This window comes from Ictidomys tridecemlineatus, chromosome Y (genome assembly GCF_052094955.1).
Source record: "Ictidomys tridecemlineatus isolate mIctTri1 chromosome Y, mIctTri1.hap1, whole genome shotgun sequence".
Lineage (NCBI taxonomy): Eukaryota > Metazoa > Chordata > Mammalia > Rodentia > Sciuridae > Ictidomys > Ictidomys tridecemlineatus.
Window position 1 is genome coordinate 20,473,782 of NC_135494.1, and position 18,459 is coordinate 20,492,240.

Consider the following 18,459-nt stretch of genomic DNA (forward strand, 5'->3'; position numbering starts at 1 on the left):
ACCCCCACCTTTACCAACACCACCATCATCAACACCACCACCACCACCATCATCACCACCACCACCACCACCTCCACCACCACCACTACCACCACCACCACCTCCACCACCACCACCTCCACCACCACCACCAACAACAACATTACCACCACCACCAACATTACCACCACCACCACCTCCACCACCACCACCACCACCAACATTACCACCACCACCACCTCCACCACCACCACCACCTCCACCACCACCACCACCAGCAACATTACCACCACCACCACCTCCACCACCACCACCACCACCAACATTACCACCACCACCAGCACCTCCACCACCACCACCACCTCCACCACCACCACCACCACCAACATTACCACCACCACCACCTCCACCACCACCACCATCATCAACACCACCACCACCACCATCATCACCATCACCATGTTCACCACAACCCCATCATCATCTCCACCACATTCATCACCATCATCACCACCACATTCACCACCACCACCACCACCATCATCACCATCACCATCACTGTCATCACCATCACCATCATCACCACCATCACCATCACCATCATCACCACCACCATCACCACCACCACCATCATCATCACCATCACCATCACCATCATCACCATCACCATGTTCACCACAACCCCATCATCATCTCCACCACATTCATCACCATCATCACCACCACATTCACCACCACCACCACCACCATCATCACCATCACCACCACCATCACCATTACCATCACCGTCATCACCATCACCACCATCACCACCACCACCACCACCACCATCACCACCACCATCACCACCACCACCATCACCACCAACATTACCACCACCACCACCATCAACACCACCACCACCACCACCACCATCACCGTCATCACCATCACCATCACCATGTTCACCACAACCCCATCATCATCTCCACCACATTCATCAGCATCATCACCATCACCATCATCACCACCACCACCACTACCATCACCATCACCACCATAATCCCCACTATCACCATTACCACCATCATTACTACCATCACTCCCACCACCACCACCTTCACCACCACCACGTCTTCTTGGCCATCATAGTACACCACCTTATCAGCATTTGGCTCCATTTCCCACGGGCCCCATGTGGGGTTAAGCTCTGGACACCACAGTGGGGACTGGCTTGCTATGTCCCTTCCAAATGCTCTGTTCCCCTCTGCCTTCCTCCTACCCTCTCAAATAAGCAAGTGCTCTGGGATAGGCCACTCAGGGCCTGCTCTGGGGACAGCCCAAGAGCCCCCCAGGTTGCCATCAGGGTCGAGTGCGCTCGCTTGAGGAGAGCTTGGCCTACGGGAAGATCGGAAGACCTCGAGTGTCGTTGGTCTGGAGAAGTCAGGAGCCCCATACTGGGTGACACTGCGGGATGTACGGGCCGTGAGCAGAGGGCTCGGGAAGCTCTCCGCACACCGCCTCTGGTCTGATTCCTGGTGGGTTTGTCATCTCCTCCCTTCCAGCGAGTCTGTCTCGTGGATTCTGGACCCCAGCACCCCGGGGAGCTGGTGCAGTGCTAGGAAGAAGCGCTGACCCTTCTCAGCGGCCCCACCTGGGTTCTCCCCGCCCAGAGTCACCCAAGAGTCCTGTGGAGCATCTCTAGGCACAGCCCTGGGCCACCTGGAGCTTGCCCTCGGCCTCCCCGGCCCTTTCCTCCTCCTCGCTTCCAAAATGGCATCATGGTGGCCACCCTGGGAGCCTGGGCAGCAAGCACATAGCCACATGCTCAGGGAACCTACCCTGCAGCAGCCACGCCACCTGCTGCGAGCTCGCTGCCTCCCACGGAGCCCTCAGCCACAAAGGTGACAGGCTTCACAGTGAGTGGCACACGGGAGCACAGCCGCTCCCTCTGTGGGACTCCTGTGCCACGTGGGGATGCCCATCCCCCGGGTGTTCTGCTCCCTGGAGACGGCGGGTCCGCTTGGTCTCCTGGGCAGCCAGTGTCCCTGGTTCAGCAGGTGGCAGATGGTGACGGCTCCTTTCCCTGCCCCCGCTCCCCTCACCGCTCACAGAGAGCAGAGTTTGGAGACTGGGGTGCAAGAAAACTGTTAGAGACAGCAGAGGTTGGAGACTGTGGTGCATAAAGACTGTTGCAGAGATCAGAGATTGGAGACTGGGGTGCAGAAGGATCCTTGGAAAGAGCAGATTTTGAAGACTGGCGTGCAGAAGGCCTGCTACAGAGAGCAGAGTTTGGAGACTGAGGTTCAGAAACACTGTTACAGAAACTAGAGGTTGGAAATTGGGGTGCAGAAGAAACGTGACAGAGACCAGAGTTTGGAGACTGCGGTATAGAAAAACTGTTACAGATCGCAGAGGTTGGAAACTGGGATGCAGAAGAACTGTTGATTTTCAAACATATAAAGACAGAGGAATTCTTTGCTAGCAAAACTGCTCTCCAAGAAATGATAAGGGCAGCCCTTGGGCAGGCAGGAGGAGGTAGTGGACGAAAACAAGGATCCAAGCACAGGAGTGAGGAGCAGTGGATACAGGGCAGATATTGGGGGTTTTCATAGCTTTAAAAAAATTAAATCATTAACAAAAACATACTGAGTTTAAGACAATAGAAGTAAAATGTACAACAGTAGCATACATCAAGGAGAAGATGACAGCAGTGTGGTGGTTATGCAATATGTGAAGGTATACAGCATCACTTGGATGCTGTATACCTGGACAGCACCATGTCAGAGATGTACACTAAAACTCTGAAATAACTCTGAAGTAACAGTGAAAAAAATTTTTTTGAATCACTGAATTTTTTTTTTAAGAGAAGAAAAACAGGAACAAAGAAGAGATGGGACAAAGAGTGAGAAAGAAAAAGAAAAGATGGCAAGATGGAACCTACTCATTTCAGTAATTGTACTAAATGTAAATGCGCCTACCACCCCAACTAAAAGGCAGAGACCATGAAATTGGATTAAAAGTTATCACCAGTTATAGACTTTTGACTACAACACACTTAAAATATGAAACACAAAAAGAAATAATGCTGTCATTAGGAAACCAAGAAGAGAAAGTGAACAGGCTGCTTCAAGCAGACAATGCACTTCAGAGTATAACCTACTGCCAAGTAGGCTGCTTCCCAGAAGTGAAAAGATCCCTGAAGGAGAGGAGAGGGTATATGATCTGGAGCACATAAGTACAAACAAAACAACTTCACAAGAAATTAGCAAAACCAACAGGGCAGTGGGAGAAATCAACACGTCCTTAGTCAGGGTCACTACATAACTAGCCAAATCAGGGAACAGACACTTGAAAACATTATCAACAGTCTGACTTTCATAAAATTTACACCTACTCATCTGTAACAGCAGAATACACATTCTTATCAAATGTTCTCTAAAAATTTTTCAAGTTAGATTACATACTAAACCATAAAAAAGGCTCAATATGTTTAGGAGGAATTGAGTAGCTCTAGTATGTTCTGACTGTATTCAAATTCCCCAGAAACTAGTGCCAGAGAGCTATCAGAAAAATATGACTTACACAGCATCCAAATCCATGAAAACTAAGAGAGAATATGACCAGGCCATGGAAGATGTACACTGACACCTGCAAGTGCTACCAAGAGTCTACGATCACCTATGAATTGGAGAGAAAGACCCTGCTTACAATTGGGAAAACCATCGTGGTTAGTAGTATACTTCTTCTGACATTCATCTACAGAATCACATCAATGCCAATCAAAATCTCACAGGTTTCTTTGTACAAATCAACAAGCTGATTCTAAAATTCCTATAGAAATGTAATGAACTTAGATTAATCAAACAAAAAGAAAATGAAAGCAGAGGACTATCTAATTTCAATGAGTTACATTAAAGTTAAGTCATCAAAATAGTGTGGCACTGACCTGAGACAAATACATGCACACACACACACACACACACACACACACACACACAATCTATTTTTTTTGTGTTTTGTTTTTCAGCACTAGGAATTAAACCCATGGCCTCATGTATGCTAGGCATATGCTGTACCACAGAGCCACCAAAACCTATTTTTGATAAATAGATGAAGGCAATCCAATGTAGAAAAAAATGGTCTTTTCATTTGAAACAAATGTGTTTTCCTAAAGGGAAAAATAAAAACTGAAATCCATACATATCATGTACAATATTAAAAAATTTTTTATGTAAACAAACCTATATGTAAAACCAACAATTTGAAAATTGCTAATACAGAAGAAAAATTCTGTAGATTTTTATAAATAAAATACAAATCAAAACAAGACAAAACTGAGTGATGCATGGTGACACACACCTGTAATCCCAGTGACTGGGGAAGCTGAGGCAGGAGGATCTCAAGTTTGAGGCCAGCCTCAGCAACCTAGTGAGACCCTCCGCAACTTAGCAAGACCTTATCTCAAAAAATAAAAAGGGCTGGGGATGCACCTCAGTGGTAAAGCAATCCTGGGTTCAATCCCCAGTACCAAAAACAAAACAAAGCACGAAAACAAACAAATGCAAAAACAACCGAAAAAACTGGACCTCATCAAAAACAAAAACTCTTTGAAAAGCAAAATAAGTATCTTACAAAGAACTTCTACCCAAAATATATAAAGAACTCTAACTCAATAAGAAAACAAGTAATCAAGAATGAAATAGAAGATTTGAACACACACACTTTACCAAGAAGATGTATAGATAAACCATGAAAAAGTGTCCAACATCATTAGTCATTAGGGAAATGGACGTTAAAGCCACAATGAGACACTGCTACACACCTGTCGGAAGGACTGAAAGTAAGACCTACCACACCAGATGCTGGTGAGGAGCAACTGGACCACCCAGTGCCAGTGTGAAGGAGACAGGTTACACCGCTGTGGACGAGAGGCAGGCAGTTTCCCAGGTCAAACACATAATCATAGTCATTGCACAATTAGATATTTGCACTAGAGAAAAGAAAGTATTTCTGTACAAGGACTTTATTTGTAATATAAAGTTGTTTTAGAGGCGTAGGCAAAAACTGGGAGAAATCTAATGTCCATCAACAGAGGAATGTATAAACAAATTGTATATCTACGCAACAGAAGACTACTCAGCAGCAAAAACAATCACTGTCTGTGCATGTGGTCCTAATGCAAAGTAAACATGCTGAGTGAAAGAAGCCAGACAGAAAAGAACACGTCATGTGGTTTCATTCCGCTAGAACCTTATACAATGTCAATCAATCTACAGAGACCGAAAACTGATCAGTAGGTGTCAGGGAGTGTGAAAGAGAAAGAGGAGGGGAGGGATTACAACCCAGCAAGAGGAAATGTTTGGGGGTTCCCTGTCCCAGGTGTGGTGATGGCCCACATGGTGTGCATGTGTGTGAAAACTCAGCACAGCATCCAACCCAGGATGTGCTTTTAGAAGCAGAGCCATTAGTCAGAGGGTGTGCACCTCTCTCATCTGATGGACCCCACCAAATGCCCTTCCGAGGAGTCAGGGGGTATCCTTGCTCACTCTAGTGCCCTAAGCACAGATGACTCTGGCTGCAGCCCAAGGCAGCCCTGACTTGCTGGAAACAACATGCAGGGTGAGATGTGCTATGTGCCACAGGTGACAGTTACCTACAGATTCACGTATGTGAAGTACATACATTATTTGGTCATTGCTGTCACTCCCCAGCTTAAAAAGGGAAACTGAGACTTGTGAGGTTATGTGGCAGGCCTGATCACTAGGCTGGTGAAGAAGGCCTGGCAGATGGCCTCAGGTTGACACTCTGGCTGCTGTACCGCAGGGTTTCCCATGATGACTCTATGGGCATGTGGCACAAACAGCCTCTGGGACCATTCCAAGAAGGATCTTCTGCAGGGAGGCACTTCTCACTTTAGGAGAAGCTGAGAAGGACCCCTCAGGATGACATGCTAAAATTGGATAGTGTGCATTCTGAAGCTGCATAGGCAGAAGGCCTTGAGGGCTAAATGTCATTAAGCCACACTGGAAGCTACAGACATATCTGAATAGAATGGCTGGCCACACTCCATCCCAGCGAGCTGTCAGAGGGCAGACCCACATAAGACAAATTTGTTTGCTCATATGAAAAGGGTGTGCTTTCTGTTGCAACCTACCTTTTCAGGCAAACTATTACCTCGCAGAGAGAGAGGGAGCAAAAAAGCAATAACGCATAACAAGTATAGTCACGTGCCATAGAGCCACTGGGATGGTCCTGTAAGATCACATTGCCTTGTGATGTCACAGCCTTCCAGTTCATATAAACGCAGCCTGATGTTCACTTCTTGATAAGAGAGCTAACGACACAGTTTTCAGAACACATTCAGTCACTAAGCGATACAGAACTGCACGCTTATGCACATTTGTTCAAAAGCTCATTGTGCTGCCCAGCTGGCCTCCTCCTTGTGGACCCTGGCCACCTGTTACATATAATAAGCTGTCTCCTACTGAGTTAAGACTAGAAACAAGACAGATGCCATCAAGAGCTGAGGTTTTTCAATGCAGGCTTAAGTGTGGAGCGCTGAAGGATGAGGGTGAAGTACTGATGAGGAGGTGCAGCTTCTGTGGTTTACTGCAATGGGAAAGAGTTGACCCAGGAGGCACAGTGTATTCCCTGGAGCCCCAGAGTAAGCACAAAAGTTAAACAGAGAAAAGAGTCCAGGGCATCGCAGTGAAATTTAGATGGAACGCCAAAAGTGGCCCAAATAACCGAGCAGAAAGCAGGAGGTGTGAGCAGACTCAGGCAACACAGAGGAAACAAATAATATACGGCAACGCTGAGCACGAGTGCCAAGATGGGATTCCGAGACGGCCAGCTGCATGCGGTACACGCAGACCCAAGCAAAGAGAAACTGACCCAGCACAAGGACAGAACTGTCTATGTTGTGTGGACACCAGCGGTGTGGGCAGGCTGAGAAGGCCTGTATGCACCCACACCTGGTACCCCACTGTGCTTTCCAAGCACCCTCTGCAATAAGAAGACCCAGGCCTGCAAGGAAGGGGCAGCTCCTGCAGCTGGGCATTAGGAGCCTGGGTCCCTCAAGGTATCAATGTAAGGAAGAACAGCTCAGGAGACAAAAGAGGGGGATAAGAGCAGCAAACTACAGAGTAGACTGTGACATACTGGACTGTGACATAGGAAATCTGTATCCACCCATGCAGGAGACACGGCTGCTGTACATAAGGATTCCAAACAACATGCTCCCTGCCCCATGGCCCCAAAGCCTTGGCACCCTGCACAGGAGACCACAAGTACCACCTGCACCAGGTACCCTGATTTCCAGGGGGATTGGAGACCAAGGCAGGAGGATGGCAAATTTGAGGCCAGCATCAGCAACTTAGGAAGACCCTATCTCAAAATAAGAAATAATAAAAAGGGCTTGGGAAGTAGCTCAATGGTAGAGCACTTGTCCAGCATGTGCGAAGATTTGGGTACAACCCCTAGTACTGTCAAAAACAAAAAGGAGGAAGAAAACAAGCACCTACCTTAGGAAGTTAAAGGGGGAAAAAATAAACCTAAAGCAAGCTGAAGGAAAACTATACTATAAAACAAATATCAATGAAATTGAAAATGGAAAAACAATAGAGGAAAAAAAATTAAAGAATCTGAAAACTAGTACTTTAAATAGACCAATCCAATTGTAAAGTCCCAACAAGGCTGAAAAAGAAAAAAGACACAAAGTCATGATATCAGAAATGAAAAAGGTTTCTATTGCAGACTGCAAAATAAGACATATGAATGCCCAACAGGTTTATGAGAAAATGCTCATTATCAATTGTCAGCAATCATCAGAGAAATGCAAATCAAAACCTCATAGAAGCATCATCTCACACCTGCTGGAATGGCTATTTTCAAAAGGACAAAAGATAACAACTGCTGGTAAAGATGAGGAGGAAAGGGAACCCGTATTCACTGTTGGTGGGAATATAAATGAGTATAGCCATTATGAACAAAGGTATGGAAATTCCTCAAAAAATTAAAAATAGAATTACCATATGATCCAGAAATCCCACTACTTGATCCATGCACAAAATAAAGGACATGAGTATGCCATAGAGATATCTGCACAACCGTATTTACTACAGGACTATTCATGTTGAGAAATGAAAAGAACTAAATTGGGGCAACCGCACTGGAAAGCAGTATAGAGATTCCTCAAAAAAACAGAAATGGAACCACTATTTGACCCAGCTCTCCCACTCCTTGGTATATATCTAAAGGATGTAAAATCAACATACTACAGTGACACAGCCACGTCAATGTTTATAGCAGCTCAGTTCACAATAACTAAACTATGGAACCAACCCACGTGTCCTTCAACAGATGAATTGGTTCAATCTGGTACAAAAAAAAAAATCTGAACCCAGGGCAGCAGGCCCTGGAAGTAGAACTGTGGTTACCAGGGGCTGGGGGATGAACGGGAGGTGCTGATCAAAGGATACACAGGCGTGGGAAGCTCAGGGACCTACTCTACACCATGGTGACCACAGCCAAGAACAATAAATGTATCAAACACACGTAAAGACTGCTGAAAGGACAAATTTTAATTGTTCTTACCACACACATATACACACACAAAAAAAAAAAAAAGAAAAAAAATCCTGCAATATTGTTTAGGAATAAAAAGGAATGAAAGATATCCAGATCAGTCAGAAAGATCAGTAAGAAAGAAAAGGAACTAGCCTGGTCCAGTGGTACATGACTGCAATCCCAGCAACTTGGGAGACTGAGGCAGGAGGATCACAAGTTTAAGGTCAACCTGGGCAATTTAGTGAGACCCTGTCTCTAAATAAAAAATGAAAAGTAAGTCCAAGGTTGTAGTTCAGTGGTAGAGCAAGTGCTTCACATACAAGAGGCCCTGGGTTCAATCCCCAGTTCCACTAAATAAATAAACAATCAGGACTGAGCATGTGGCTCAGGTGGTAAAGGACCTCTGGTTCCAATCTTTAATGAAAAAAAAGGTGGGGAAAAGGAGACGAACAACACTATAAATCACTTAGATCATAAAGACATACACCTAACAACAGAATAGCCATTCTTCTTAAGAGCATGTGGAATATTCTACAGAATAGATCACATATAAAACCTTGAAACAAGTCTTAAGTTAAACTTGTTAATGTAATGGAATTACTGCAATGAAATTAGAAATCAATCACAGAAGGAAAATAAAAAGCTCATAAATAGGTGGATATTAAACAACACTCTTAAACAACAATGGGTTGAAGGTGAACTCACAAGGGAAATTAGAAAATACCTGGAGACCAAAACCAAGAAGGAAACTTACAGCTATAAATCCTAAATTAAAGAAGGAAGCTCTCAAGTCAATAATCTAACAGTATGGCTTTAAGAAACTAGAAAAAAGAAGAGCAAATTAGCTCAAATCCAGCAGAAAGAAAAAAACAATAATGATCAGAGCGGAGATGAGCAAGACCGAGGACAGAAATGCAATAGAGAAATACATAGACCCAATAGCTGATGATTTGAAAAGGTCAATAAATTGGCAAATCTTTCCCAGATTGACTAATAAAAAAGAGAGAAGATTCAAATTATGAAATTCAGAAATGAGGGAGGGGACATTACTACTGGTTTCACTGAAATCAAAAGGATTATAAGAGAATACATAAACACATATAAAAACAAATGTGATAACTGAGACACAAATGAAGTCCAAGAAATACAAACTACCAAAACTGACACAAGAAGAAATAGAAAATATCAACAAATCCATAAAAAATACAGAGATTATATCAGTAATCAAAAGAGGACCAGATTGCCTCACTGTTGAGTTCTACCAAACATCCAAAGAATTAACACTCATACTTCCCAAACTCTTCCAGAAAGCTCATGAGGAGGGAACCCTGCCTGATTTGGTCTGAGAACAGCATTATGCTCACACTGAAGTCAAAGATTAGCTGAAGAAAACTGAGATCAACAACCTTGATGAATACAGGCATGAAATCCTTAACCCCAACTCAGCAAACTGGAAGGGGTGCTACCAGGTGTGCACAGCTCTCTCAATATCTGGAAACCAGCCAGTGTAACACCCAACATTAATAGAATAAAAGTCTCCTCTAAGTGGAGGCAGAAAAAGCACTTGACTAAATCCATCTCCCCTTCACAAGAAACACACAAAACAAACAGGAACAGAGGGGCTTCCTCAACATGATAAAGGGCATTTTTTTCCAAAACCTCATAGCTGACATCAATCCCAACATCGAAAGACTGCAAGCTTTCCCCTAAGATCAGGAATAAGGCAAAACGGCCCATTTCTATTACTTCTATTCAACACAGCCGGAGCAATTAGGCAAGACGAAGAAATAAAAGGCATCCAGCACACAAGAGAATGTAAACTGTTGTATTCACAGATGCCATACAAACACCACACATAATCTGCAAAAAAAAAAAAAAAAGAAAGAAAGAAAGAAGAAAACCCGGTTAATCAAAGAATTTGGCAAAGCTGCAAGATCCAAAGTCAACATGCAAAATAAAAAAAAAAATCACTTGTATTTCCATACACTAGCCATGAACAATCTGAAAAGGAAATTAAGAAAATTCCATTTACAATGGCATCAAAAAGAACAAAATACTCAGGAATTAATTTATCCAATGTGATATTAGATCAGACCCTAAAAACTACAAACACTGCTAAAAGAAAACCCAAATAAATTTAAGACACTAGTGTTCAGGGATAGGAAAACTTATTGAGATGTCAGAAGCAGCAAAACAATCCAGAAAAGAGCAGTAAATCTGAAGATGCGTGCCATCTGATCCCAAAGCTTCCTGCAAAGTCACAGTGATCAAGAAGGGTGGACTTGTGCACACTGGCAATCAGGACGCTCAAGTACGTGATGCTGTGATGCTGTGTGGACGTCGCAAGCCTCAAGAGGTGACAGCAGAGGATTTGTCTCCCAGGACAGCAGGGCTGGGGAGCAGAGCAGTGGTGGGCGGAGCAAGAGGCACAAGGAATGAGCAAAAGGGAGAGCAAGGGCTTGGGAGGTGACGAAATTATTTTGTTCTCTGATTATGGGGTGATTAAAATTCACCATTAAAAAACAGTAACTTTACTACATAACGATTGAAAAAAATTAAGATGATCCTAGGACATGTCCTAAAACCTACTGTGTAGTGATCACATAATCTTGTACACACCTCTCAGAGCGTGACCATGGTGTGGGTGGAGTTGGGAGGAGAGTGATCACTGATGTTCTGCAGAAATGGATGCATGTAGTGATAGGAAAAGGTAGACTGAATTTGGCTTTTTTCATTCTTTCTTTATTTGGTACTGGTGATGAACCCTGGGGTGCTTTACTACTGAGCTACATCCCTAGCTCTTTTTAAGACAGGGCCTCAAACTTGCAATCCTCCTGCCTCGGCCTCCTGAGTCACTGGGATTACAGGTGTGCACCATCACACCCAGCTGCTTTTCTCATTGTTTTAGAGTTCAGAAGATGATATGTGTCTTAAGACCTGCTCTTTCACAGACAATTGCCACCACCCAACTCTCAATACTGCTGGTTAAACCACGCTTGAAAATGGATGTACTCCACTGTATGGAACCCAGGCCTCCATGAAGTGAGCATCTTTCTTAGAAACTGTCCTGGGATGGTGTTAGAAGGCAAGAATGCACATGTGGGATGTGGCCCACGGTGTGCACCAAATAAGCGGCAGCAGGCAACTTATTACAATTTTGCTACTGACAGCTACTACTAAAGTGAGTAGTTGTCACCATTTTCAGAAACAGAATGATCAGAATCCTGGAAGCAACCAGACTCCCGTAGTCAAATAAAGATAGGCTCTAGGGACAGAGCACCTAAGTCCAACATGCCAGCAGTTTGCCCATGAAGATGCCATGGTTCCTGAATAGCTGAGAGCACGAAGTCACTGAAGCTCAGAAGGGGTTAATGGACCACACAGTGGAGCAAACTATATGGCAACACAAAAGGTCTGAGAAAGCAGAGAAGGTGCTAATTTGTAACATAAGGAGGAGAAACAGCCTTCAATCATCTGCTTCACTTTTCAAATATATACAGAAATGGAAAAACAAAGCCTTGAGCTTTACGACAGTGACTTGAACGGGTTCATTAACGCGCACTCCCTCAAAATGCTGCAAAATCAAAAGTAAAGGCTTTCTCATTTTCCTCAGGCCTACTGCTGAAGACAAGAAAATAACAGAGACAACATCACAAAGCCTTAGAAGTCAGACAGCAGACAGTGAGTGGCAGTGACCCCAAAAAGCTGAGTCCCTGACCAGGAGAGGATGAGCTCAGAGGCTTTATGCCACCAAGCCTTAGGAAGTGTCCCCTGGGGTGGAGGGTGATGTCTAAAAGCAGGAAGAAGGGGGTTGGAGCTGGAGAAGGGGTGAAGGCCTTCATTTAAGGCAGCATTTTAGGAATATTTATGATTCATAGGCACTTGTAGATTAATACAAGGAGGTTGCTGCCCTCTTCACTCAGTTCCCTGGATGGTGTCCACCTCAGTGGGGCATCAGAGCTAGCTAGCAGAGCTGCCACTGCCTTCCTGACTTTTGCAGGTCACGGGCTCTCAGGCTCCTGCCCCCCAGCAAGATGCCAACAGGCTCACCCGGCTGTCTCTGGTAGACATGGGCACTCCTCCCCACCCTGGCCATCTCCTCTTCTGTCTCCTGGACGAGGCTGAGTGACCTGCCACCAAAAGCTCTCTAGCTGTTCAGTGGAATTCCCCAGGGAAACCACTGGGGCCTGCAGAGACCTTTCTTGGGAGCATTTTAATAATGGCTTCAGGTTTTTAATGTCCTAGAACTATTCAGATAATCTATTCATCTTTTGGTATATTTGGTACATATCTTTTGGTATGTATTTCATATTTTGGTATATATATTTGGCATACTTCATATTTGGTAGTTGAAGGTTTTTGAAGAACTGATCTCTTGCTTCCAAGTGAATGAGTCTCTGAGCATGAAGCCGTCTGCCGTGCCCTGTGACACTACAGGATCCACAGCGGCAGCCCCTGCTTCAGCCCTGATACCGATGATGTGTGTCTTGTGGCTTCTTAATACTTGTCAGTTTTGCTAGCAGTTTATCAATTTTATGGATTTTTTTTAAAATGGCATTTTGTTCAGTGATTTTTTTCTCCGTTCTATTTTTTTTATCAATTTCATTTCTTTCTGCTCTTCATTATTTCTTTCTGCCTATTCTAAGCTGCTTCTGCTCTTCCCTCAGGTTCTCACAATTAGCACATAAATAAGAGTCTTCTTTTCTTCTCTAATGTGAATGTCTCTGAAAGTTTCCTTCTCAGTGCTGGTTTCACTGTATCTGACAAAGTTTTGTATTTTCATTATCACTCAGTTGTGTATATTTCTCTTGAGAATTCCTCTTTGACATGTGGAGGATTCAGAAGCACATTTGGAGATTTTGTGTCATTTCTGATCGTTTGGAGATTTTTCTGTTGTTTTTCTGTTATTGACCTCTACTTTGAGCTCAATGTAGCCAGAGAACATACTGTACATGAATATGATTCCTTTAATTTTGCTAAGGTTTGTTCTGTGACCCAAGATAAAATCCACTGTGGTAAATGTGCCAAGTGGACTTTAAGAGAGAATGGATAGTGCTCTGCAAACACTGACCATACCTGTTAGCTGACAGTGACATTCAGTTCCAGATCTTTGCTGCTTTTCTGTTGGCCCCCCACCAACTGTGGACAGCAGTGCATGGGTGTCCTCTGTAAATGCTTGAGTGTCTGTTTCTCTCCTCAGTTCTATCTGCTTCTGCTTCCTGTGTTTTGAAGTTCTGCTGAATGGCGTGTATACACGCGACAGGGCAGGTGCAGGGCTGCCATGGGCCCTGCTGATACCAACCTGACAAAGTGGGATGCCTGCAGAAAAAAGGCCTCCCATCCTAATGGCAGAGATGCCTGCTAGCATCAGACATGGTTCATGAGGGCAGTAAGGAGCCCCTTCACCTTTGTCTCTCAAGTGCCAGATGGGGATAGAAGCTCAGCTACCTGGTCAGCCTGACTCAACCAAGGTAGGACAATCCTAGTCAGGGACACAGCCTGCCCACCTACTCAGCCCTGCTACACTGCCAGGCAGGGGCACTTGTGAAGGCTGGGGTAGGAAGTAGACTCACTGGGCAGGGGCTCTGTGGGGCAGTGGGGTGGAGAACAATTCTTTCCCTGGCATCAGCCAAAGTCAGAAAGGCATATTCAAGGTTACCCGCTATCAGGTGGCACCCCTGTGGCTGGGGGAGTGAACGTCTTTGGAGACTTTGGTCTATGCCTATGGCTGGTTGTGCATTCAACCTTTTGAGGGTTCCATGTCCAGGACATACAGCTGGTATTCTGGGAACTCAGGGGACTACCACCTCACTGTCCCCAGTCCTGAGGTCCCCACTGGACTGCCTTCCTCCATCTTACAAGGCATCCTCCACCAGCTGGCTGTGTGTCTAGGTCTGCAGGTGTGAGTTGGACCTGGGAAGAAAGGGGACTGCCGAGGAACTGAACTGGATGTTGAAGATTCTTGAAAACTGGCACCCCTCATCCTAGCTTCACCTCACGCCAGTGATGCCACATCTTTGCCGAGTACCACAGGCCCCTCCTCTTCAAAGAACAGTGATTCTGGGCTTGGGGATAAGTCCTCTGCTAAGGTACAGCAGGATGACCCCATCCCCCAGGTCAATGGGACATTAAAGTTCCACCATGATGCTGAGCTTCCAGCACCATCCCCCACCCAGCTCCCAGGAGCTGGTAACAGGCTGATATCTGCCAGGCCCAAGTCTCCAAAGATATGCCAGGCTGAGAAGAAACCAAAGAATAATAATTCTGAGGGCACCAAGTGAAAGACCCCAGCTGGGATCTCCTAGCAAAGCCACGGGGACAAATCCCAGGTTTCTAGCCAGGTGCTTGCAACCTCACTCCTAAATGTGCAGCCAGGGCTCCAGGGTACCAGTGGGTACTGCAGAGTACCACACTATCCTCCGACATCTCCAGCACCAGCAGGCAGGGCTCCCTCAGCCCCCAAAGCCTGGGGTTGCCCACGTGGACTGGGGCCTAGCCAGCACATCCGTGGGACCTGGCAGGCAGTAAGCGTGGCCGTGACGGAGAGGCTCCGGAGTGTGACTAACAGGCATTGGCACAGACACACGAGCCTCTGGAATCACTGAAAGTCTACCCAGTTGCTAAATCCACAGACAACATTTAGGATTTGCCAGAGCTGCTATTTGACAGCAGAAAATAACGAATCCAGATTTGTTCCACTTGAAAGGGCCTCAGCTGTTGCTACTTAAATCTGTACTGACACTTCCGTTTTCTGTGCTGAGATGATGTGGTATGAGGGATGTGTGTCACTTACACAAAACAAGTAAGTATGTCTACTCTCTTGTGTGTAGCAAATGTAACCTAGGTGAATGCACACACATATGAACTCCCAGTACCCAGGTTGGCAGTGCTGTCCCCCTCGTTCCCCCACCAGCTCTCCTGTGACCAGCTGGCCGACTGTGGTCACGGGGAAAGGCTGGCTGACAGCAGCAGGGCCCTCGTGTCCACTGTCTTTCTCTGAACCAACCACTTCAAAAACCACTCCTCAGAAACTTTCAGAGGACTGAAGGAAAAGCACTTCAACCTCAGAAGTGAGAATCAAAAGGAGAAACAGACCCTTGTTCAAAGGGGGTCATCTAAGTCTCCCCTCTCTTCTACAGCTGCAGAGAAACAATGACGAGCCCTCTGGCCTTGACAGCACTGGTGTCTCCCCCAGGGGAGCTGGGGCAGATGCTTCTGGTGTCTAGAGACACTGCTCGTTCAGCTGGCCCCAGCCCCTCTGTCACTACTTCCCAGCCAGAGGGCTGCCTGATGTTGTCTGAAGAAAACTCACTACAACAATATGCTCCTCGTTCAGGACAAAAGTGAGCTACAAATATGGCTATCTCAAGAACACCAAGCCTACCTGTGATGGTATGGGACACTTGAGGCACAACCCATGTGCCTGCCCTGAGCCTGGATGGCTGGGGTCGTGGGAGGAAAGTGAGAAGTTACAGGGGGTGCCATTGCAGGGTTGGGCAGAGGCAGGGAGCACCAGAGATGCTAGCCCACCCAGTAGAAGAAACAGACCTTAAGAGAGAGACAGGTCTGTGGAAGGAGAGGCGGGTCAGCACCCTGGCCAAGCAGGACTCCCCCACCTGCACAGGAATCTGTCCCTGAGAAGCCAGAGGAGCCACCTGGGCTCTGTGAGTCCTGGTTTTACACTGTCTCCCTGGCTGAGTGCACTACGCAGAGCCCCTGCTCACCTGGGGTTGCCTGTCACACATGACCCAAGTGTGGAGCAGCCACCCAGATGCAGGTACCTGTGTGACAGCCATCTCCACCCTCAGCTGCTCCTTGGCTGGAAGTCAGAAGTGCTGCTGCAGAACTGTGGTGCAAAACTCCACCAAAGCCTCTCGACACATGCCGACCAGCTCCCAGCGGCCAGCCACGAAGCTGCTTCTTTCCACAGCTGCGTTTTCCAAGTGAGACAATGGGGACAAGAAGCTTTGATCGTTGAGCAAAAGATGTCAACAATAAAGCTCTTTCTTGAAGTTTAAAAAATAAACCCAAAGCGTTCCAGCCCACACAAGCCCCACCCACGCCTGGCCATGCTCCTGTCAGCCGCAGCATGAGAGCTGTGGGCAGCCAGAGTCCTGGCAGAAGACAGGATGCCAGTCTGTGACAGGAGAGCTGAGTAACACAGTGCTGGCCCATGTTGACAGCCTCAGGCCCTTGGGGCAGACTGTCCTCTGCCCCCTTGGCTAACACCCTGAGGCGCACCTGCCAACACCCAAATCCAATCCCTTCACTGCATCACCTGATAACAGGATTCCCAGGGACACGGGGTGGAAGTGGGGGGGACAACCACAGGACATACCTGTCTTGCATGGCATTAAGGACTCTGTCAGGTGAGGGGCCAACTATGCTGATTCCTGAGCACTTGGTGCCTCCTCCATGAGAGCTGACCTGGGGCCTCCATCAGCCCAGCACTCTCTGAATGCCTCCTCCACGGCCAGCTCCTGGCCCTTGTTCCTCTCATGGCAGACACCAGCTGAGCTCTCCTGCCTTTGTGGCCCTTGGCGGCATGCACTCCTAAGCTGCTAGCCATCTTTTGGGGCCTCCCAGTCTCATTCAAATGCCTCTTGCATTGAACACCCCCCCACACACACACACCACCACCACCACTCACACCTCTGTGTTATGAGCTCTTCACCACAGATAGGGCTGCTCCATGAGCTGAGGGGTATATGTATAGGAGATATGCTCGGCCCTCCTCTGGCTGGGAACAGTCACTTCAGCTTGGAAGGGTGTCCCACAGCAGATGCTGCCTGGCACTCAGCTGGGGAGAGCTGCCCACCCTGGAGGCCAGTGGTGCTGGCTGCTGCAAATTAAATCATGTTGCTCTTCTACTTTCAAACACATAATGGCTTCCCATTGTTCAGAGAATAAAGACCAAACCCTCACTGGGGCCCAGGCCTGGCCTCCAGCTCCCCTGCCATCCTATGGTTAACCCATGGCCACACACAAACGTATTTCCCAGGGGAGCCCCCTGCCCCCAGACACCTGCTCTCACAGCACCACCACATTCCTCTCCATCCATAATTACAGAGCCAGGATTGCCTGTGAATAATGTCCCCCCAAGTCCCCATTAAACCACAAAACTGATGAAGACGGAGAGTGTGCGTCTTGCTCACCACTCCATCATCCTCAGTGCTGAGCCCTGACGGTGCCCACGGCGCACACGCGGTGTCTACCGAGTGAATGACGGAACGAGCGCAAAACAAACAGCCTGGGATCTGGCAGGTCTCCAAAGTGCTATTTATAAGGCCTCCGTCCATATATTAGAAATGCTTCAGAAATGAGGGAGGAAACCTCAAACCTGGAAGGGACCATAACTGTTTTTGGCTCAACACTTCTGGGCCTGGTTGGACCAGAGGCAGCGCACATATCTTCTTGCTTTTACTCAACAACCCTGCAAAGCTGGGGTCATCCATACACTACCCACGAGAAAACGGAACCCACAGGGGAGAAACAGCTGAGGCCACTTTAGCCCTGGGTACCAGGGTTTGTCCCAGTCTGCTGGGCCTTGGCTGCACAACCCAGGGAGGGCCATTAAAACTCCAGCACCAGTGGCCTCATCAAGGGCCACCTGGTATTCACTGGGGCTGTCCTGGTTCCCAGGTCTGTTCTCATTTCACTCACCAGAAACAGCTCCCTGGGTGAGAAGCCCTGGATGCCAGACACTTGGTCCATGGCATACACTTAGGGCAGAAGGGAGGCTCCCCAGGCACGGCCACTCAGCCACACTCACTCTGCATCCACAGTTTCTGTCTCCCATGAGAGATGCCAGAACTGGAAACTTGCCACTTCGACTAGAAACTGAATGGTAGGGCTGAAGTGTGCATCAGGGGACAGTAAGGAGGGGCTGCTCAGCACCCCACCCACACATCTGGATCTCCTTTAGGACCC

The 18,459-nt window shown here is 46.9% G+C and overlaps 1 protein-coding gene across 1 annotated transcript in view; it reads right to left on the bottom strand.

The window, feature by feature from the left end:
- Positions 1–18,459, bottom strand: part of LOC144372094 (mitotic spindle assembly checkpoint protein MAD1-like) — a 257,564-nt gene that overhangs the window by 29,605 nt on the left and 209,500 nt on the right. The window contains exon 11 of the mRNA XM_078035512.1: positions 16,311–16,494. Coding sequence (XP_077891638.1) covers positions 16,311–16,494 — 184 coding nt within the window. The remainder of the gene's footprint in view (positions 1–16,310; positions 16,495–18,459) is intronic.